Source organism: Gadus morhua, chromosome 22, assembly GCF_902167405.1.
Source record: "Gadus morhua chromosome 22, gadMor3.0, whole genome shotgun sequence".
Classification (NCBI taxonomy): Eukaryota; Metazoa; Chordata; class Actinopteri; order Gadiformes; family Gadidae; genus Gadus; species Gadus morhua.
Genome location: NC_044069.1, coordinates 16,215,089 through 16,237,351, shown reverse-complemented (window position 1 = coordinate 16,237,351; position 22,263 = coordinate 16,215,089). Strand labels below are relative to the sequence as shown.

The 22,263-nt window shown below is 46.0% G+C and overlaps 1 protein-coding gene and 1 long non-coding RNA gene across 2 annotated transcripts; one reads left to right on the top strand and one right to left on the bottom strand.

The window, feature by feature from the left end:
- Nucleotides 1-8,397: 8,397 nt before the first annotated feature.
- Nucleotides 8,398-10,013, bottom strand: LOC115535966 (uncharacterized). Its single transcript, XR_003974584.1, has 2 exons — nt 9,756-10,013; nt 8,398-9,610 (listed from the first exon to the last, which is right to left on the bottom strand). It is a non-coding gene; the product is annotated as an uncharacterized LOC115535966 (long non-coding RNA).
- Nucleotides 9,359-22,188, top strand: casd1 (CAS1 domain sialic acid O acetyltransferase 1). Its single transcript, XM_030347568.1, has 18 exons — nt 9,359-9,722; nt 10,680-10,776; nt 10,933-11,053; nt 11,224-11,268; nt 11,392-11,454; nt 11,551-11,595; nt 11,716-11,839; nt 13,233-13,441; nt 14,429-14,851; nt 14,996-15,085; nt 15,277-15,396; nt 16,441-16,597; nt 17,427-17,506; nt 17,615-17,716; nt 18,177-18,317; nt 18,854-18,931; nt 19,050-19,142; nt 19,549-22,188. The coding sequence occupies exons 1-18, from the start codon at nt 9,392-9,394 to the stop codon at nt 19,825-19,827; spliced, it is 2,598 nt and encodes an 865-aa protein (XP_030203428.1). The 5' UTR covers nt 9,359-9,391; the 3' UTR covers nt 19,828-22,188.
- The last annotated feature ends 75 nt before the right edge of the window (nt 22,189-22,263 follow it).

Below are 22,263 nucleotides of genomic sequence, written 5' to 3'. Positions count from 1 at the left end.
TGGAGATTAATAATCACCCCATACATACATCAACCCCCTCCATTCCTGAACTCTGTTTCAACCCCTGTATTATTTTATTTATTAATCTCTTTTTTATTCCACTCACATCAGTATCAGTAGTTCCAACTCTAGCCCTACCTTGTTTGGCTCTACTGGTGGCTCAAATATTCCTATTTGCAGAAACTTGGGGCTCGTACTTCCTTGCCCACCTAGGGAAAAATTCTCCTTATCTTCTGTAGTACCAAGTGTCAGGCCTAGGCGTTGCATAATGTGCAGTGGTTTACTATTGCGTGGAATAAAGGGCTCTTTATGGTTCCACTTTCCCGCAATGCAAGGGGGTTACGGACCCCTTACGTCCTTACGGACCCTCCTTGCGTCCATCGCAAGGGCCGGACGTGCGGCTCTCAAAAATCGTAACCTTGCGTCGAGGCGAAGCAGCAGCAAGGGCTGTGATTGGTCCGCTTACTAAAACCCGACGCAGAACCATAAATGTTCACGACTGCGTCGAAGCATCTGCATGGTCATTGCGTTGCGGGAACGTGGGACCATAAAAAGGCCTTTAGGGTAAGCCACTGCACGTCATGCGATGCCTAGCTCTTTGCAGCTCTGTCACCTACATGTTAAGCCTCAGCAATCACAGCTATGCTGCTAGTACCCACACCACAAGTTGCAGCTTCTCCATCAACAGGATTAGCGTGTTCATTCGGATCAACCACAAGGTATGACAGGGCGTGCAACACACCTCACACCCTCAGGGAGAGATCTCCTGCATGACAACATTGCTCCATTGTCATTCCCTTTTGTCTGCAAGTTTCCATAAACCAGATTTTCCAAGTTAAAAGTCACCTAGGTGGTGTGTAAAACTGTAATTACTGCATACCGGTTTGAAGGTTGACAAGCAAGTAATAAATCAAATGGTTTACCAGTCTTCGTTTTTTGTTAACAGCCCATGTAAGGTACACATTTACTAAAACGCTTTAAAGATTTTTCCTTTTGTTTTGTTTGATATATTTAACAGTTGTATGCAAGCAAAATATTTTAGCATTATTCAGAATGCATGGTTTTAATGGTTGTAAATTAATGTACTCAAATGTAGAAGGCCAAGTCATGCTGTGGCTTAAAGAACACTCCAACTCTCCCTCTTAACCTGGCCACCACTGGACCTCCGTACAGAGCTCAAAACCTTCTTTGTAGAGAAACTCAGGATTACAAGGATGTAATCCTGAGTTTGGGACAGGCTCAAATACAGCCTGTCCCAAAATACACCTGCCCGCTCCTCCATCCTTATCTAAAGGTTTTAGAGAAGGCGGTTTATATACATTTATTGACTGACTTCACTACCAATTAAAATGGAGTCTGGTCCTCACACCCCCACCTCACACCCTCAGGGAGAGATCTCCTGCATGGCAACATTGCTCCATTGTCATTCCCTTTTGTCTGCAAGTTTCCATAAACCGGATTTTCCAGTTAAAAGTCACCTAGGTGGCGTGTAAAACTGTAATTGCTGCATACCGGTTTGAAGGTTGACAAGCAAGTAATAAATCAAAAGGTTTACTAGTCTTCGTTTTTTTCTTAACAGCCCATGTAAGGTACACATTTACTAAAACGCTTTGAACATTTTTCCTTTTGTTTTGTTTGATATATTTAACAAATATTTAAAATATTATTCAGAATGCATGGTTTTAATGGTTGTAAATTAATGTACTCAAATGTAGAAGGCCAAGTCATGCTGTGGCTTAAAGAACACTCCAGCTCTCCCTCTTAACCTGGCCACCACTGGACCTCCGTTCTGAGCTCAAAACCTTCTTTGTAGAGAAACTCAGGATTACAAGGATGTAATCCTGAGTTTGGGACAGGCTCAAATACATCCTGTCCCAAAATACACCTGCCCGCTCCTCCATCCTTATCTAAAGGTTTTAGAGAAGGCGGTTTATATACATTTATTGACTGACTTCACTACCAATTAAAATGGAGTCTGGTCCTTTTCCACGTTTGCCCAAACCAAGGCTTTGTCACGGCCTGCCAGAGTAGATCAAGCTAACCAAGTCTTTCTCCTTGGTCAGCTTGCTCCTTGGTCTTTCTCCTTTTCTCATCAATTAAATTTTGCTTCTCAATACAGATAATTACCAAATGGCCTATTGTAAGGGGTTCACAGAGCGCTTGGACACCATGTTTGCTCTTCTGATAGAAAGTCATTTTATTTTGATCGCTCGCAAGTCCAACAGGATCCAACAGGATCCGAGGCATTGGGTAGGCGTCGAACTTCAACACCGCATTCACCCTACGGTAGTCTACACAGAACCGGACAGACCCGTCCGGCTTCCCCACAAGCACGACGGGACTGCACCAGTCACTGTAAGACTCCTTGACCACGTCCAACTCCCACATGGTTGCCAATTCACGCCGCACCACATTTTGTTTGTGGACGGGCAGCCTGTAGGGGCGTGTCCGCACCGTTAACCCGGGCTGCGTCTCAATGTTGTGAGTAATTAGCGGGGTGCGACCGGGCAGGGACGAAAAAGACGTCGGCGAACCGGAGTTGCAGACCGGCAACGTCCCTCGCCTGACTCCCTGAGAGACCCTCGCCCTGACCGACCGGGGGGATGGGGCCTGGGCTAGGGACGTCCGGCCCGAGGTCTTCCCTCTCCGGTAACTTCGACGCAAATGCGACAGGGACCGCATCGTTCCACCTCTTTAGGAGGTTGATGTTGTAGACCTGCTTGTTTTTGCCCCTGTCCGAACCCCTGTCCGAACCTTGTAATCCACGTCCCGACCCGCCGTGTGACCACAAAGGGCCCTTGCCTCTTCGCGAGTAATTTGGTGCTAGAGGTGGGCAATAGTACAAGGACCTTATCCCCCGGGGTGAGATTGCATAATCTAGTCCCTCTGTTTTACAGGCGTCTCTGACTCTCCTGGGCTCGGTGCAAGTGCTCACCTGACAATACCCCGAGTGAGTGAAGCTTTGCACGCAAGTCCATGACGTACTGGATTTCGTTCTTGCTGTCACTGGACCCATCCTCCCAGTTTTCTTTAATGAGGTCCAGGACGCCCCTGGGCTTGCACCCATAAAGCAACTCAAATGGGGAAAACCCAGTTGAAGCCTGGGGCACTTCCCGAACAACAGAGGGTCTAGCCATTGATGCCAATTTCGAGCATCCTCGTGTACGAATTTACGGATCATGGACTTTAACATCCGGTTAAACCTCTCACACAAGCCATCCATGGCTGGGTGATAGACGCTTGTGCGGATGGCCTTGACCTTTAACAACCCGTTAAAGGTCAGTTCCCTAATCGTGCGTGACATGAAATTGGTGCCCTGGTCAGTGAGAGACTCTTTCGGGATTCCCACCCGCGATATGAAACAACGCCTGCGCAACACTCTTCGCGGAGATGTTGCGCAACGGAATTGCTTCCGGGTATTGGGTTGCATAGTCGATCAGGAATAACACAAATCGATGGCCGGATAATGTCCATGCCAACGCGGTCGAAGGGGGCTTCCACTAGGGGAAGGGGCCGTAAGGGAGCCCTGGGGACGGCCGGAGGATTCACCAACTGGCACTCGGGGCAGGATGCGCACCACCTGCGCACCTCCGCCCGAATCCCCGGCCAATAGAACCGGGCCATTAACCGGTTAAGTGTTTTATCGTACCCCAAATGGCCCGCCATTGGGTTATAATGCGCCGCCTGGAAAACCATTTCCCGGCGGCTCCTGGGTACCAGCAACTGAGTAATAACCTCCTCACTCCTCACACGACTCACCCGATAAAGCCTAACCCTAACCACTATAAAATGTGGGTAAGTCAGCGCTGCGTCGGGCCGGACCTTACTCCCATCAATAGCCATCACCTGGTCGTAGGCAGACCTCAGTGTGGCGTCCCGAGACTGCTCGAGGGGGAAATCCTCCACCGGTGGGAACCTCGGCGCTGGGACCTCGGGTTGGGAATCCCCCGCCTTCCCCGATCCCTGAGCAGCGTCGGCCGCCCCCGCCTTGGCGCAGAACACAGTACACGACTTACATGTCCCTACCGGTCGCGTCCGCACCCCCATAGTCCCCCTAACAGCCAGTGGAAACCCTGCCCAATCCAACCCAAGAACTCGGCCGGTGGTACCGGACCCAGGCGGAGGTCCTAGCCGGCAGCCACTCCACGAACCTCTCCAGGTCCACCTGCTCCACCACGTCCTCCGCCGTGTTCCGGTCTGGGACCAGACACCTCCTTGCCTGGTCCCTCAGCTGCTGGGCGAAGGCGAAGGGTCGTTCCCCCTCACTGAAGGCCAGCGCCCGGAACCGCCGGCGATGTTCCTCCGGGTAGAGGCCCAGCCGGTCTCGGATGGCCCTGGTGATGGCGTCGTAGTCTCGCTGGGCCCCGGCCAGCAGACTGTGGGCCACTAGCTGCGCCTCTCCTGTTAGGAGCGGCAGGAGACGGTGCGCCCACTCCGGGCGAGGCCACCCTGAGACCTCGGCCACCCCCCTGGAAGGTCTTGATAAAGGCTTCCGCGTCGTCTGCCTCCCCCATCTTCGGGACGTGTATGTGCGTTGCGGGTCCCGCCCCTCGGGGTCCTTCGCCGCGTCCGCCGGAGGCGAGGAGTTCCAGGGGGGCCAGGTGCCCGAGTACGTTTCCCAATGGGGACTGGTCCATTTCCCTGCGCTCGATCCCGATGTTGGGCTCCACTGTACGGGGTTCACAGAGCGCTTGGACACCAGGTTTGCTTTTCCGATAGAAAGTCCTTCTATTTTGATCGCTCGCAAGTCCAACAAAACACAAGTCGTTTAAATATAAATCATAACTCCGCTCAAAGCGGTCACAGGGTGCGTTCAAGGCGATCTCTGGCGGCAATCGCCCCTGTCTCTCCGCTCCCGATCCTTCCTGGATTCCTCTTTCACTACAACACAAAGCAGGCACAGAAGTACAAACACTCCTTGATTGGCCTGAGTGCTGACACCTGCTCGCACTTAGGTCCAATCCCCCCACAGCCAATCCGGTGCGCTCCCAACCTGCCCATACTCCCCCTGCAGGCCAGACGTCGCACGTCCCCCCACACCTATACAGTATGAAGCTTTTATCTTACTGCATACTTTCTTTTATTTTAGGATTTATTGCTGCTTTTAGTGTAGAGGAGAGCAATGATGGTTTTGCTATTTTCTCAATTAATCACAAAATAATTACACTGGAATTGCCAACTTGCTGTATTAAAAACGTCAGTGTGTCAACTACTGGGACAATGTAGTCAAGTGAATTTAAGAAATGAGAACAGGTTGCACCACCTTCACAACCTCCCTGGTATTTTTACGCATGCCAGGAAAGATTGTTACATGTCTTAAATATGTATTATTTTTCAATCAAACACTGAATGAACTGCACATGTCAGGATTAGAAAGTCCGACATATGATGGGGCTGCCAATATGACAGACACATATTCTGAATCTAAAGCCATTATCAAAAGACAACAGCCTGTAGATCTCCATGTCCACTGTGTAATTGCACAGAGTATGCTCTGCCTCTGCTTCGATTCATGATTCAATACAGTGCGTTCATGAAGCAGGAACACTTGATAACTTTTTGGGGAATATTTGAGAGCAAAGTTGACACAGACACAGCACATTGAAACCTTCCTGTCAAACTAGTGTGTTAACCAGCCAAGAGTATAGCGCCTGAACCCTCTGACAAAGGCACCAAGGCCCATGACTTGTTAGAAAGGTTCACAAAAGGTCAAACTGTCTTGGAATGTTGGCAGCCGAGGTATCAGGGGAGCTGGAGTGCCTGTCTGAGTAAGTAATTGCAAAGGCACTCCCTGCAAAAACGCTCTCTCACATCACAACACAACACTCACAAGTTACTCTGGATATTTTTCAAAAAGGTATTTGCCCCGGTGCGTCCATAGGCGATCTAGGCAATTGCCTACAGTGGCACTATGGCAAGGGCAACAATATGTAGAGCAATCAGGGACCAACTCTTAAAAATGTTTTACTATCACGTTGAACCTGCACCCACCTGCCTCCCTCACCTCATGAGAAATACCCTCAGAAAGTCTAAATGACCAAAATGATCTGGATGCTAATTTAATAAGAGGCTATTGAAGGATCAAGCACTCCAAAAACAGGGATTTGTGTTTAAAATATAACGGCCCCGGCCCCGGGAGTGTTTGCAAGGTTAACGCACCTTAAAGTCCACCAGCGAACCAAGAGACCGCTAGCACTACTACCACCTTTGCCAACTCAGCTAGCGACATAGCTCGACAATAAACCAGAGTTTTCATCACCAGAGAGCAGATACCTTGACTATTAACTGTACACGGTGAGGGTATTTTGAATGATCCCACTAAATACCCAACAATAGTATCCTAAGGACTTCGAGACAGTTTGATTTAGAAAGCCAGTCAACCACCTATCCATTTGACTGCTAGCACAACCACTACAGTGTTTTTTTTAAGATAATATGTATGTATTTGTATGTAGCAGGTTATATTCAGGACTCCTATCACTACAGGGGATTCTGGGGCGCCCAAAGTTTGGTTGTTATCAGCCTATGGCTGTGACGTGTGGTTCTCAGCTTCATAATCTACACGGCACGTTGACTAAGGTCACGCCATCTCTGAGTGTGGGATATCTTCAGTGTTTAAGTTTGTGCGATCAAACTTGTATACTCGCACGAATAGCAGGTGGAATATTTGCTTCACCTTTGGGGTGAAAGCATAGCTAGAAGGCTGCTTGGGAGAGGTTATAGCACAGCATTTGTCATCTGCATCTGAAAACACATTTTATTGATTCACTCAGTCAAAAAGTACTCCCCTCCCGATCACATGTCCTTTTACATTGGAGAGGAGTACCACAAGACCAGTTTTAATTATGCCAAACACCTTGTGATTTCCAGCAATCAAGGCATTTAATAATAAAATATATAATATAATCTACCATATTTTCCTACTGCACGTACTTCAGTTCTTCTCTGCTCTTGACTCCCTTCTGCATCAACTTTTCAACCATCATCTTTTTTTTTTTTTCGGTGGCTCAGGAGCATGACCTGGATGACCTCCTGGATCAGCGGGCTATCTGGCTTCTGGTGATAACAGGCGCACAAGTTAGTTCAACGTGTCTGAGTCACAACAGAAGTTGTCACACTTCAGGTTCCATTCGGCTATGAATCTTGTCCCATATCCAGACTGGCACGAGTCTGGGTAAGTGTGAAGAACCGAATGCTTCTCTTATGCTTCTTGAGCCAAGTGGATTGGTCACTTCAAAGGCCTCCTGATAGTGTCAGACCCAAGGCTTTATCATTTCATTGAAACAACGGATTTCCTGCCCTTTTAGTGCCAACCCATACATCTTCCAAAATATCTTTTGTTCAATTACCAAAACGCATCTTCTGCTTGTGGGAATGAACTTGCTGTCTAATAGAGTCACACTTGAGAAGTGACTTTTAATTGGCGAATACTTTATTCCTTCCCACTCATTGTAACCAAGAAACAGAGGCACTGGTTCATCTTTTTTTTTATATGTAACAGTGATCTCGGAATAGATCCTCTGATTCCAAATTTGAATTTTCATGTGCCTAACAAATAGTAGTCATCAGTTTACATCAATTTAGTGTCACATGCATGGCCGCAAAACTGACAATGAATAATTTTGACAGCAGATTTAGAATGTGGTCTTGACTTCAGCTAACGTTGATCCCTCTCCCTGGCCTGGAAGCTTGTAACCATTAAGTTAGCTAGTGTTAACAAACACAGCAATTAGTAAGTAAATGTGCGAACTGTTAGGAAAACTAACCCTGATGCTCGCTTAGAAGATATTGCAGCGTCGGAGAAGGAACCACACAGGTGTCAGGTTTAAACGGTCTCATGCTCCGTACACTACTTAAAGGGGACATATTATACCACCAGGTATGACTGTGATTAGCCTTCCAAGCCGTTTTGAAAATCTGCCCCATATGACATCACTAGTGGGTGTGTCCAACTAGATGTGTGCTGGATAGATCATTCTACCAACCTACCCAGTGGACTGAAGTAAACGTTGCTCATCTACCCAGCACAGATCTAGGTGGACACGCCCACTAGTGATGTCATATGGGGCAGATTTTCGAAACAGCTTGTAAGGCTAATCACACTCACACCTGGTGGTATAATATGTCCCCTTTAATATGAGAGCTGCCTTTTATTTGAACAAACAAACACAGGTCGTAACTCACCACCACACTAATTATCTTGGCAGTGTCCGATTTTGCCAATCTCCACAGCCACCTAGTTGTACACTAGTTATTGCACCCCACGTTATTTCAATGCCGCAAAGGACCCAGGAGGAGGGCACTAAAGGTCCAATTAGTAGCAGTCCAAAGAGTTACGCCCCTGTTTATTTGCAGAAAGTCTTTTCATTGCTATTTTTTTTATTTTATGACACAGAGTAAACTTATGGTACAGTTTTATTTTACACAATTTCATTGTGTTATATTTCAAAATGTAAGTGATATGTTTCAAGATATATGTTAATAAAGTTGAAATGTTCTTGCAATTATAGGGAAATAAATGTTTGACGTACACTGTACTTAAATGCCTCCAAATTATTATTTTACATGATTATTGATCCCTACAAGTAAATAAATCAGATCAATTAGATCCTATGAAATAACGCTATTCAGAATATAATATATTTATAACAAAACAAAGAGCCTTCGATTACTGCTTTAATTGTTGGCACACCACATTCCAGCCCGACCCATATGTCGCTGTATCATATTTCAAGCCAAACCTACACCGTTTTGAACACCGTTTGTTTAAGTTATCTATTAATTGCAGTAATAGGACTACTTAGTTGGATTCCTTGACATGAGAGTATCCACAAATGACCTCTGATTGGAAAATATTTCCTTCCTTGAAAAAAACTTTATGTGGTTCTATCGCAGTGTGTAATCCCTAGTTTGTTTCAGATAAAAATTATGGATTTTAGTTAATATAATGGTAGCTATATCTACATCGAAACAATTATTTTCCTTTATTTATTTTTAATTGATGGATCCGTAGTCAGCTTTTGAAAGGTTCTCTACAAGTAGTTATTATAATAATTATTGTTGTTATAATGTAAGTACCGGTAATCAGTTTGCTCATCTGTACAACTTGGTGAGTCGAACTAAATACCTCTGTGTGGCGGTGTATCATTCAGCCACAAACAATGTAATGGAAATAAGGGCGGGGATTCACAGTACTGTCAGTTGTAACTCCTCCTTGGCCCTTACAAAAAAATTCAAAACGACCAATTCATATACTAACTTAAGGAACGCACTAGTTGTAGTGGAGTCGGACAGTGTCGTAGTCGGACAGTGTCGTACCCGCACTTTACTGACATGCGAGTTGTATGTTATTCAACTGTTGTCTTCTCTTCTTTGCTTTCACTCTGCGTTGATGGACGAGGAAACCCAAGGGTCGTATGAAGAAAAAGAAGAAGAGAAAGAAGATGTACAGGAAGGAGTACCGAACCGCACGGCTGCAGAAGCAGCAGCGGCATCAGACAGCGGGGGCGTGAACGCACGAACCGTGCCCGGGGTCCCGGAGCTCTGCGCCGCATCCCCTCCGTCTGGTTGTTGTCATGGAGGAGAAAAGATGGCGGTTCTGGCCTATAGCCTAGGCAAACGAGAAATAAATCAGTATTTCAACATAAAAAATGCCAAGCTGATATCGTCCGTGATCGTCGTGTTGCTGCTTCTCATCCACACCGCTTCCCGATATTATGGGGGTAAGTGTTCGCCTGTAAATGAGAATCTCGCACCTGCAAGGAAGCCAGTGTTTCGATGTCCCCCCGTAGCGCCTACTAGCCACCGTAGTGTTGGATATGCCTCGCATGTTGATGTGTTTCCCACTCGGCTACGTTTAAAGAGGTGTAAATCGTCAACTATGTTGTCTAGGTCGTTTAAACGGCTCCACCATCGAGTAGCCGTGTTCAACTTCATGTTGACGTTGTGATGGAAGAGCTAGCTTAGCCAACCAGCTAGCTGAGGTCCTGTGTTTACATGATACTCGACACGTAAAGCGGTTAGTTGGTATGGGTACAGGCTGACTGGGTAACGCTATACCAGTTCACATGTATAGGCGTTAGGCTACATATATTCACTGTTCTTTTAGTTGGGCACACACACTTGGGTTGTCTATATTGCGTGCTTAAATTGGGGGTCAATAAACTCATTTTATGTCCTGTATGTTTTGTTAGCATAGCGTCCAGTAGGGTTGGAGCACATAGCATAGCCATAACTGGCTTATTTAAAGAGCAAAAACCTACACTTTTTAATGCAATCATTAATAAACGACAAGTTGACCCGTCCGTCCATAATAGTATAAACAATTGAGCTGCATGCACTGAATTGTAGTAGTAGTAGGTACTTGGTAGTAGTTCGATAATAACATGCACTAGTACAAATAACAGCAACCGCCATTTACGTAATGTCAAAAGGTATGAAAACATAAACAGCACATTTATCCCCCAACAATTCGCGTTTAATGTCAATAGCTTCAAAGTGAACGCACCATTGTATACGTATAATCTCTTAAACAAATCCAAAGAGAGGTGCCAGGGGCTTTGTACCTATTTGCCTATTTCAGGCAGTAGCACGGGATAAATGGAAGGAGGAAATGAATACAAATTTATGGGTGCGTTGTTCTTTGGCTGATGTGGTAGATTCTTGTGCAATGTCTTCAGGCTCCGACACATGTGACTGGCTGTTGTCCAGCGGACGATACTTGGGGGAGAACGTTTGGCAGCCCTATGGCTGCATGATGCACAAGTACAAAAGCACGTGAGTTGCCGCACGCATGCCAGCAGGGATAGTGATTCAATGCATTGTATTCAAATATCACAATAATATAATACAAGACATTGTCCTGGCCGGCTTTTAGTTTTTCGATATTAAGATTGCGACTTGTGTATACTTTGTGTCCTTTTGGCTATACAGTGATTCTAAAAGCTGTCTTGCTGACAAAAGAGTGGCTTTTGTGGGTGACTCCAGAATAAGGCAGCTTTCCTACTCCTTCACCAAAATAATCGACCCAGAGCGCAAGGAAGAAGGAAACAAGGTAGAGTCTGACAGCAAAGAAGAAATTCAAAACTGGGCCATGGATACAGATACACCACTGCATCAGAAAGCACATTTGTGTAAATGCTAATTATTTAACTGACTCTATGGATGGAATGACGCAAGGAAATGCCTCATCTTGACTTACTTGCTTTTCTTTCATGTCGTCAGCATGAAGACATTCCCTTTCACGAAGACAGTTCTTCAACCAACGTGGTGAGATGAATTCACAAATGGTCATTTCGCCATGCCTCCACTGACAGCAAGACGAATACAGTACATCTATGAGTAGGATTTGAGTTCTCTAACTAAACCTAATTCTGCCTGCTTTGCATCTAGGACTTCTTCTGGTATCCAGAGGCAAATGACTCGATGAAAGAGCGCCTGCGGTCATGGACTCAGGTGAGTCAAAACGACCTACCACTGCAGGGTTTGGGTTATGCTAAGAATACCTTTTCTTCACTGTTTCCCTTTTTACTTTTTTTCTTTCCCTCACAGGACCGATCATCGACGCCAGATGTTATCGTGCTCGGAGCTGCTGCGGTATGTTTGTTTGAAGAAAAAAAAAGCAAGAAGGACCAGCGCAACAGCAGTACAATTCGGGTGGCAGTCTTGGATTCTGCGTCACGTTGATTAATTCCATGACTTTCCTCCCTGCTGCAGTGGTCCATCAAGCTGCACAGTGGCAGCAGCGAGACCCTGCAGCGGTACAGGGTCAACCTGACCACCATGGCTGTGACCCTGGAGAGGCTGGCGGAGGACGCAGAGGTGTACTGGGTCCTACAGGGTGAGCTCTCCTGTGTGTGTTTTTGTTTGTGTGTGGGTTCTATGGCAGTTGATTACTAATTCTTGTAAAGCGTAAAATATTAAAGGCCGTGTTGCAGGGTTTATTTTCCAACGAATTTGTGCAATTAGCTTGTTGGTATTTAAGATTTAAACTAGAGCTGTCAGTTAAACGCGTTATTAACGGCGTTAACGCAAACCAAATTTAACGGCGTTAAAAAAAATATCGCGCGATTAACGCAATTACTTTATAAAAAAAAAAAAAAAAAATTTTTTTTTTTTTTTTCTTTGGCTCAAAACAAAGAAGCTATGTTCAAATGACATTTGTTCAAAGCAGTCGTTTAATTTCACTATAGGCTCTTTTTTTGTATCGTCCTGTTGTGATCAGTGTATATGCCAATGTTGTTATCAATAAAAAATCATTTGCACAAGGCAAGCCGATGCACTTCACCATGTTGATAAGAGAATTAAAATGAGAAGAATTATGGGACAAAAAAATCAAGGGATATTTAGCATAGAAAAAGAATTTGCGATTAATCGCGATTAATTAGAGTTAACTATGACATTAATGCGATTAATCACGATTAAATATTTTAATCGCTTGACAGCTCTAATTTAAACTGTTATTTATTGTATTTAATGTTGTTAGGTATCGCAAAGCGCAATGTTATACGAAAAAGTAGTTACTATTTTAGCGGTTTGCTATTGATTCTCATTTCCCCCAGAATGCATTGCATGACGTCACGTTGGGGAGACACGGACCAAAGCCACATTGAGACCCTTGAGAGTAGAGACTAGTAAGAGGGTGTTCAGCAGATTATACAGATACATAGATATTATAGATAGTTAGTATATGCTACACGTGAACCTCCTAAGATGGCGCAATTTGATGTGTCAATGATGTGTCAATCATGGAATATTGCCCAATAACCCGCTATCTCGGGTTATTGGGCAATATTCCATGATTGACACCTCAAACTCGATATTGTTTTCATCGCAAAATGTCAGCTGATAACAACAAATAAACCTTCGGAATACGGAATCGGAATACGACATAATCGCTGTCACTAGATATATAGGCTGAGGCTACCTTCCACCACGTCTCCCCAACGTGACGTCATCGCCGAATTGCGTTAGAAAACACTTGTTACTGCCAAAAACTGGACTTTATCACTATTTTGGAGACATTTTATAAATGATACACATATTTTGAGTGCTTTATGTACCCATTAATTAAGGCACATAGGAATAAGAGCGTCCAGGCGAATCAACTATTTGTTTTTTAAGTGATATATTGAGGAGTTTTCCTCCTTTTTATATGCATTTTTTAACATCCCCCTGTTTCTTCTTTCCCCTTCCCTCTCCCACCTCCATCTCTCCCCTTCTCTCCTCTCCAGACCCGGTGAATGAGGAGGCGCTGAGCGCGGACCGGAAGATGATCACCAACCATCAGCTGGAGCTGTACAACGAAGCGGCAGCGGACGCGCTCAACGGCAGCAAGCGTAGCGCCCGGGTCAAGCTGCTGGCGGCCACGCGCCAGGCCGCCATGGAAACCATCGTACAATCGTCGGACGGCCTGCACCTCCCCCAGGGCACCCTGAATGTGGTGGGTGTGGGTGTGGGTGTGGGTGTGGGAGTGGGAGTGGGGGTTCGGGATCACTTAGCAGTCCCTCCAGGATTTCGCGGGCCTTTTTTGAGATTGTTGAGGCCTAAAATGCCTGATGTTGCGTGAGCTTTTCCAAAAAGTTGCATGCAGTGCAAAATAATTTTCCCCCGCTCTCATGTAAACTACCAGGATACTGCTTTTACAATTAGGGCATTTAGCAGACGCTTTTATCCAAAGCCACTTACATCGTTCAATACACACATTGACACACCGACATTGACACACCGGCAGAGTCAACCATGCAAGGCGACAGCCAGCTCGTCAGGAGCAGTTAGGGTTAAGTGTCTTGCTCAGGGACACATCAACACTCAGCTAGGAGGAGCTGGGGATTGAACTAACAACCTTTCGGTTACAAGACAACTGCTCTACCTCCTGAGCTAAGCCGACTCCTCTTCGAGATCTTTCGCAGTTATTTTGGTCGGCAAGTGTGAAACGTTGGACGCTCACATGACATGCTGCATGAATGCTTGAAACGCTTGAAGTAGTAAACGCGGAAGGTTGTTTGTCGACGTCAGTTCAAGACGACGCCACTGATTGGTCAAATTTGCGGGAAGGTTGGGGTGGTTGGTTAAAATTGCGACCCCCGCACTGAATTCGCAGTGATTGGTTGATGTTGCGTTGAAGATGCAAATGGCAACAGCCTGACATCCTGGAGGGTCTGACTTGGGGCTAGAGGGCGAAATATCTTTTTAGGGGTTTGAAAAAAGTTATAACCTCGTCGTTGAAAAAGGCAAGTTAAGTATCTATCTATAGGAGAAGGGTTAGTTTGAGCCGCTATTGGCTAACTTGAATAACTCCAAACAAATCGAAAGGAATGAGCAGAACAAGTAGAACAGCATTTTTTTGTTCAAAAAAATGCCTCCGCCAAAAGGGGACATTTGTACGAGACGCAGCCCTTTCCTGACCCTCCGCCGTTCGTCTCCCCAGGGGGCCATGATCCTCATGAACGCGGTGTGCAACAAGCGGACGCGGCCCATCGACGGCTCCTGCTGCCAGGGGGCCCGGCCCCCCAGCCTGCTGCAGAAGCTGGCGGTGTGCGTCTTCCTGGGCTGCGCGCTGGTGCTGCTGGGGCTCCACGCCATGGGCTACGGCCGCCACCGCCACCGGCCCGTGCCCCCGGACGTGGAGAGCCTGGAGGAGAGGAAGCCCACCACGGCCCCGGGCCCCCCAGGGCTCACGGCGCCGCTCCAGGCGCTGTGCCGCATGGGCGTGATCATGGCGTACTTCTACCTCTGCGACCGCGCCGACACGTTCATGAAGGAGCAGAAGTTCTACACGCACGCCACCTTCTTCGTGCCGCTGGTGTACGTCGTCGTTCTGGGGCTGTTCTTCAACGAGAGCACCAAGGAGGTGAGGGAGACGGAGACTGCAGCTGTTTCTCATTTGGGTGTTAGGCAGACGCAGCGACTTGACAATTATAAAGTGCTGAAACAAAGATATATATATATATATATTGTATATACAAATGGCTACGTCTCCCCATTTGCCCGACAGACAAAGCTGTTAAACCGCGAACAGACTGATGAGTGGAAGGGGTGGATGCAGCTGGTTATTCTCATCTACCACATATCTGGGGCCAGCGCCGTGAGTCCTTCCACTTTTCCTCTTCCTCTCTCAAGCATTAGTTCTGCTATCGCTTAAGTTATGCTTACTCCTACTTTTTTCATTATTTGCTCTCCTCTGCAACTGTCAGCAACCGATGATGAAATCGTCACACGTCCCGATGTATGACAATCGCTGTGTGCCATACCAATGACATCATTCCCATGTTCCAGTTCCTTCCGGTGTACATGCACGTGCGCGTGCTGGTGGCGGCATACCTCTTCCAGACGGGCTACGGACACTTCTCGTTTTTCTGGCTCAAGGGGGACTTTGGACTCTACAGAGTGTGCCAGGTGAGTTTACAGCTCGGCCTTGTTCTGCCAGGTAATCCAACAATCAACACTGTAGGAGGAGGTCGACAACAGGAATACTGTTTAATCGTTTAGTCGTCAAGGGCGACGTACTCTCTGTCTGTCAGTCTGTCTGTCTCTGCTGTAACACCATGCATAGGTTTAGCCTCAGGATATGTAAATTTAAGTAGATGTCATGTTCTGTAGAGTTTGATTAAAAGGTATAAACTATCTAATTAATAATTTAGACCCTTTGATGATGGGTTTAGTTTCCCCATGAGTATATATCGTACATTGTTTGGGTTTACGTTTTATATCCGTGTAGTTTGAGTAAATAATATTCTTGATTCAGAGACATAGAATCAGAATCAGAATTACTTCTATTACATTCTTATTCTTCACTCTTAGTATTACATACTTCTTGTACACAAGAGTAAAAAAAGTATATAGATATTAGAAATATATAAAATAAGTAAAAATATGTTGAAAAAATAATTTACAGAAATAAGTAACAAATGTAAAGTGATCGAGTGGAAGTGGAACCATCCACGGTGGATTGTTGTCCAAAATACAGTGCAGTGCAAAAATGTTGCAATTACAGTAAATATGGCTTTCAATAGTCTCTTGTGGTATCATGGGTGGGGTTGGTTTGTGGGTACTGGATTCCCCCATGAGCCTGACTGCTTCAGGGAAAAACTGTTCCTCATGCTCTGGGTTTTGGCCCCGAGGCTTTGGTACCGTTTCCCAGGCGGCAGCAGCTCAAACGCTTTGTTGTTGTGGTGGCTGGGGTCCCTGATGATTCGGAGGGCCTTCTTGACACACCGGGCTTTGTACGTGTCCTGGAAGGAGGGAAATTCCCATCCGCTGATCCTCTCAGCTGTCCGCACTACCCTTTGCAGTGCTTTGCGGCATTGAGCAGTGCAGTTCCCATTGTATGGTTTCCAAAGGATGGTCTTGTTTTGTTTACATTGATGATGATGATGATGATGATGATGATGATGATGATGATGTTGATGTTGACGGATGTGTGTGTGTGTTTGTGCTCAGGTGCTGTTCCGTCTGAACTTCTTAGTGCTGGTGCTGTGTGCGGTGATGGATCGATCCTACCAGTTCTACTACTTTGTGCCGCTGGTCACCTTCTGGTTCGTCATCATCTACGCCACAATGGCTCTGTGGCCCCAGGTCCTCCAGAAGAGGGCGAACGGTAGGTTCCTGACACTCACTTCACCACGCAGACACTGGCTTCTTGTGGACCAGTAGGGTTTTAGAAATAGGTGAGAAAGATACAGGACATTCAGATTGTTAGATTTCAGCTTATTTCTAAACTGTTCGGACAGACTCTGCGTTGTGTATTTTCCGTCATAGTAGTAATTCTTGAAGTCGAAATCAAAGCAACTTGACAGGTTGGATCAGAGGGTTGAATAGATGGTTTATTCCAGGATGTAATACAGCGAGATACAGACTTAGGTTGAATAGACGTGTTCCTTGGCTGTCGAACCCTCTTCTCACCGAACCAAAGGGTTGGGGCGAGTATTATACAAAAAGAGGATACATGAATAACACGTAAACAGAAGCACTCTCAGCCTTGATAAGGTATATGGCCCTGGCTATGTCCCAGAGGACCAGGTCGGTTCAACCTGGTTGAGACATAACAATGGCAGAATGTTGGAAATAACACCTTGTATCAGTATGAGAGGCACTGGCCTGTTCCTAGACTAGAAATTTGAACAAAAGAGAGACACTAAAATACACCAACATTCTACAAGATGCAAAGCTGGGACTGGTTAGGGAAAACTCTAAACTGGATTCTTTCAGGATTAGCTTAAGGTTCGTTTCAGAGCGTATATATTCATCTTGTGGGAACTCTGTTTACTCCAATCTTTGTATTTGGAAAGAAAAATAAGGATGAAGTCAAATGCACCGAATAATCTTCAGACATCTGGATTGTAATGGAATCCAAGTGTGGACAATACAAATGTTCACTAATGAATATGCCTTGTTTTTGTTTGTTTACTTTGGTTTGTTTTGAGCAGGCAGTGGCATGTGGCACCTTGGGATCCTGACAAAACTACTAGGCCTCCTGCTGCTCATCTGCTACTTTGCCAACTCGGAGGTGAGCAAACCCGCACGGTCATTTGTTCCATTAGCCCCAGGGCACCTTGTTGTGACGTTGCCATGACGCCAGACCTTTTTGTGTGTGTGTTGTCGCGCTGTGCCCCAGGGCTTCTTCCAGAGCCTCTTCTCCGTGTGGCCCCTCTCCAAGCTGTTTGAGCTCAACGGCAGCATCCATGAGTGGTGGTTCAGGTGGAAGCTGGACCGTTTTGTAAGTGCATTGGCAAAACATTCATGATGACGACACACTGAGCACTCTGCAGTCAATCTAGGGCAAGACGCATATCGCTTAACCGGGAACTAAGCTGACCACAACAGCCTCATGTGGCATCCTGTGGCAACAGAAAAACACGTCTGTTCACTGCAATGATTATACATTTTTGCTATTATAAATATAAATTATTATTATTATTATTATTTCTAACAATTAAATAGGATAACACAGTTTAATTATTATTTCAACTTTTTAAAGTATTTTACCGCTGTATATATTGACACATTTGACAAGTGGGCCTCTTTCCCCCTGCGATATGCGACTACCGGTACTTGTTATGAAATTAAAAGCTGCAAACATGGATCATAAAAATAAGCACCCTAGTTTGCCACAAGATGTATGATGTAAAGACACACGTTACTCATTCATTGACGGACGATGCCGTTGCGTGACGCAGGCGGTGATCCACGGCATGGTGTTTGCCTTCATCTACCTGGTGCTCCAGAAGAGCCAGAGGATGTTTGAAGGCAGAGGAGAGGCCCTCTTCTCAGCCACCATCTCCAACCTGCTCCTCTGCCTCTCCGTGGTCTCCTTCATGGTATGTCCCCCACGCAACCACACCAACCGGGGAGCTCCTCTCTCTCATCACGTAGCGGCCACCTTGTTTCTAAACACTAGCTGGACGGAGGAACTGAATGCAGATGTAGTAGTTGTACAATCCAAAGGGAGAACCGGATCTCAAAGCTCAGTCTCCCATGTGTCCCTGTCTTACTGCAGCGGCCCACAAACAGCCACTAAGTAGAGTAGGCCACTCAGTAGCGGCCCTGGCGCTGTCTGCGCTGTTGGTAAGAGTGAGAGTGACCCATCCCTCTGCTCCACCTCTATGACTGGAGCTCCTTTGTCTGGCTCTATCCCGCCATCTTTTGTTTAAGAGATAACAAGAGTGTGAATGCCCCTTCTCTCTCTCTCTCTCTCTCTCTCTCTCTCTCTCTCTCTCTCTCTCTCTCTCTCTCTCTCTCTCTCTCTCTCTCTCTCTCTCTCTCTCTCTCTCTCTCTCTCTCTCCTCTCTCTCTCTCTCTCTCTCTCTCTCTCTCTCTCTCTCTCTCTCTCTCTCTCTCTCTCTCTCTCTCTCAGGCGTACTCCATATGGGCGAGCAGCTGCAAAAACAAGACTGAGTGCAACGAGATGCATCCCTACATCTCGGTGGTGCAGGTACCAGTCAATGTTTGTTTTTTTTTCTCATTCTATGGCTACGCTCTCAACTGCCTCCTCATAATTTTGTTCCCTTCACTTGTCTTACCGCCTGTTTGGTCTCTCTGTCTCTCCGCAGATCTTGGCGTTCATCCTAATCAGGAACATTCCAGGCTACGCCCGCTCTGTATATAGCTCGTTCTTTGCCTGGTTCGGGAAGATTTCCTTGGAGGTATGACGGCTTCGTGGAATGCATTGGTTGTATTTTTATTTTATGAGCTGTCCATTTTGTTCTTCAGCGTTGCCAAATGCGCTTTGGTACTTCCTGCTTTTGTTATGTTTTTAGTTCAAGGCAATGTGTTTGAACACCTACTGGACCGTTAACATAATCACTGATTGCACAACCCACTTTGACTCGGTGTCTGCTTGTGTTTTAGTTGTTCTTATGCCTCTGCTACAGTGGCCTCTCAATCACTCATTCACACACTTAATCCTTCCCTCACTCACCTACTCCCTCCTTCATCACTCCCTCACTCCCTCACCCACTCCCAACCCTCCCTCCCTCCTTCCTCATGCACTCCTTCCCTCAACCTCGTCGCCCCCAACCTGCTCTAACCTCCGCCGACCTCTCTCCCCAGCTGTTCATCTGCCAGTACCACATCTGGCTGGCGGCGGACACCAAGGGCATCCTGGTGCTGATCCCGGGCTTCCCCTCGCTCAACATCCTGGTCAGCACCTTCGTGTTCGTGTGCGTGGCCCACGAGATCTCCCTGATCACCAACGACCTGGCGCTGGTGGCCATCCCCAAGGAGACGGGGCCACTGCTGAAGAGGCTGGGGGCCGCGGGGGGGCTGGCCCTGGTGGTGCTGCTGCTCACCACGGGGACGGGCAGCGTCACCGCGCCCGGAGCAGCCTGAGGGGGCAGGGAGAGCGGACTGAAGCCTCCTCCTCCTCCTCCTCCTCCTCCTCTCTTTCCTCCCTCCACCACACATCCACCTTCAGTGTCTCCGCCGAACTCAAAGCGGAAGCGGAGGTCCCGGATGTCCGTCCTCCTTTAGTCATGGTGACGTTTGGACTACTAGAAGCCGGTTGGAGAGGCCGGTTTTCTCCCGAGGTCTCTGATTGGTGGATCTGGCGCGGGGTGGAGCCGCCATGTCTGAACAGGATCTTTCTGTGGTGAGCTCTCCCTGACCACTATGGTACCCAACACGCAACAAGTCGCACACTGGAGAGCGAGAGAGGCCTGCGATGTAGGCCCGCACCTTTCTAAAGACGATACGGGAAGATAATTAACAACGGTAGCTGTCTAGAAATAGACCTTATAGGACAGAAGGAGACATTATAGGAGAATCTGTAAAAATAGGCCCACTCTTCAAAGTTTATAACCTCATGCTTGCAGTGTGAATTTTCCAGAGTTGCTTCTGCCCCGGCAAACCTCACGAATAAAATGCCTCCTCACACGACAGGAATTCACAGCACGCACACACACATATGTCCACGCACTGCGTCCGTGTGTGTGTGTGTGTGTGTGTGGAATACAACACGCCCACTTTTTGTAAGACGTCGCTCAAATTGTTCTTTCGTCATCGTTTACATATTGAGGTTTCCAAGCAAATCAACACAGACTGCCAACTCATCATTGAGCCATACGGAAACTGGTGTGGTTCAATATGACCACGTGTCCTCATGGGCCTACAGGTGAACCGTGGACCGGCCAGTGATAAAATACACAATAGGTTTGATACAGTGCACATCGACAACAACTATGATGATAATAATAATACATTGTCAAAATATATTTTATTTACCTCTTCCATTTTGTTCAGGCATTGCTAGTTTATTTGAGCAAAGACTTCCTCGTATGGCGAGGTGGATTGACCACTGACCTAGAGCTCTGAAGCTCTATGTGATATGTACAGTATTTAAAGATTTAAATTAAGCGCATATTTTCTACAGGGTTTGCTTTTTTCTTTCTTTCTTTCTTTTTGTAGATTTGTCCATTTCTGCTCCCATTTCTGCTGTTGTAAAACCAAGTATTATGTAGGAGGTTCCTTTTGTATTCTTGGAAGCACACAGGCTAGATCACACTTCACTGTAAATACCAAATTAGGAGGTGTTTCTGAGGACATGTCAGGTTTTAGGTTTACTTTTTTTCTTTTTTTTTCCCCTTTGAATTGACAATGTTAAAATACCGGATTCCTAGTCTATCAAGAAAATGCACTGGATTTATACATGTCTTTTCTTTCTTTCTGGGTTGTCGACGGAAGGCCACTATTTGTTGGTGCTTCTGTCCTTGTTTCTGTTTGCTCAATGGGCGACTAAAATAGGCACTTGAATGACATGGCGTATGCTTTGTCAACTGAATGCCATTTTGATCATAAGACAACCACGCCCGTCTTCCACCCAGGTCAACCAACACCTTACTGTTGACTCATCTCTCAATTGGCTGTTCATCTTGTAGTGCCAGTTTTATCACCCACCCAAATTTAGCTGAGAAAGCCCAGGGGCTAGTTGTTTAGGAAAACGCCAACAGTATTTATCTGTCTCTCTCTCTCAATCTACTAGTGGCACGAGAGGTTTGTTAAGTGCCAAAACTGGAACCCCTGAATTAGTTTCAGAGCTGTGTGCTTACACTAGGGACAGTAATTTCCTGATTGGTCTAAACATTATATCTGTTTATATACCATTGTGTATTTCAGCACACTTTTTTATTACGTGACTTTGAGGCTTGGCAGATGCAGAACACACTCAACACACATTTGCACAACTGTAAAATAGGTCCAAAGGTGAAGCATGCGGCACAACATCCTTCAGTTTGCCATGTGTAAATACCAACGGGATACTTCATGAACATATTGTTAAGATAACAATGTTGAACCCTCCACTATCCATTTACCAACAAGGTTGAGTCAAAAAGACCAGAGTTATTAATGCAATGAGGCCGTCCCAAAGGAAAATAAGTTGTTACCCTGGATTCTGCTCCTGCCATGGTTAAGACAAGGAACGCTTTGATTATAGTAGTTCACACTTTGGTTCTCCTCTCTGATCATAGGCTACATATTTGGTGATTATTATCTGCCCTAATAGTCTTCCCATTCTTTATTTTTTGTTGCCCATTTGTATGAGCAAAAACTATTTATAATCTCACACAGAGCCTTGTTGAAAGATTACTTTGTTATTTCTTTTGTGCTGTCTGTCCTAATGTGAAATCTATTCATTTTATTTATAAAAAACGACTTTATTGTATATTGTTAATAACACATAACTTCATAAAAACATTTGCTGGTTTGCTCTTTTGTGCGTGTGTGTGTGTGTGCGTGCGTGTGTGTGTCTTGCAGGTTTTGAATCCCAAC

Excerpts from the sequence above, each read along its gene's own strand:
- casd1 (XM_030347568.1), top strand. The coding sequence starts at position 9,392 with ATGGACGAGGAAACCCAAGGGTCGTATGAAGAAAAAGAAGAAGAGAAA. Across the intron at positions 15,397-16,440 it reads GACTCTACAGAGTGTGCCAG|GTGCTGTTCCGTCTGAACTT; the intron begins GTGAGTTTACAG and ends GTTTGTGCTCAG. Across the intron at positions 18,318-18,853 it reads TCTCCGTGGTCTCCTTCATG|GCGTACTCCATATGGGCGAG; the intron begins GTATGTCCCCCA and ends TCTCTCTCTCAG.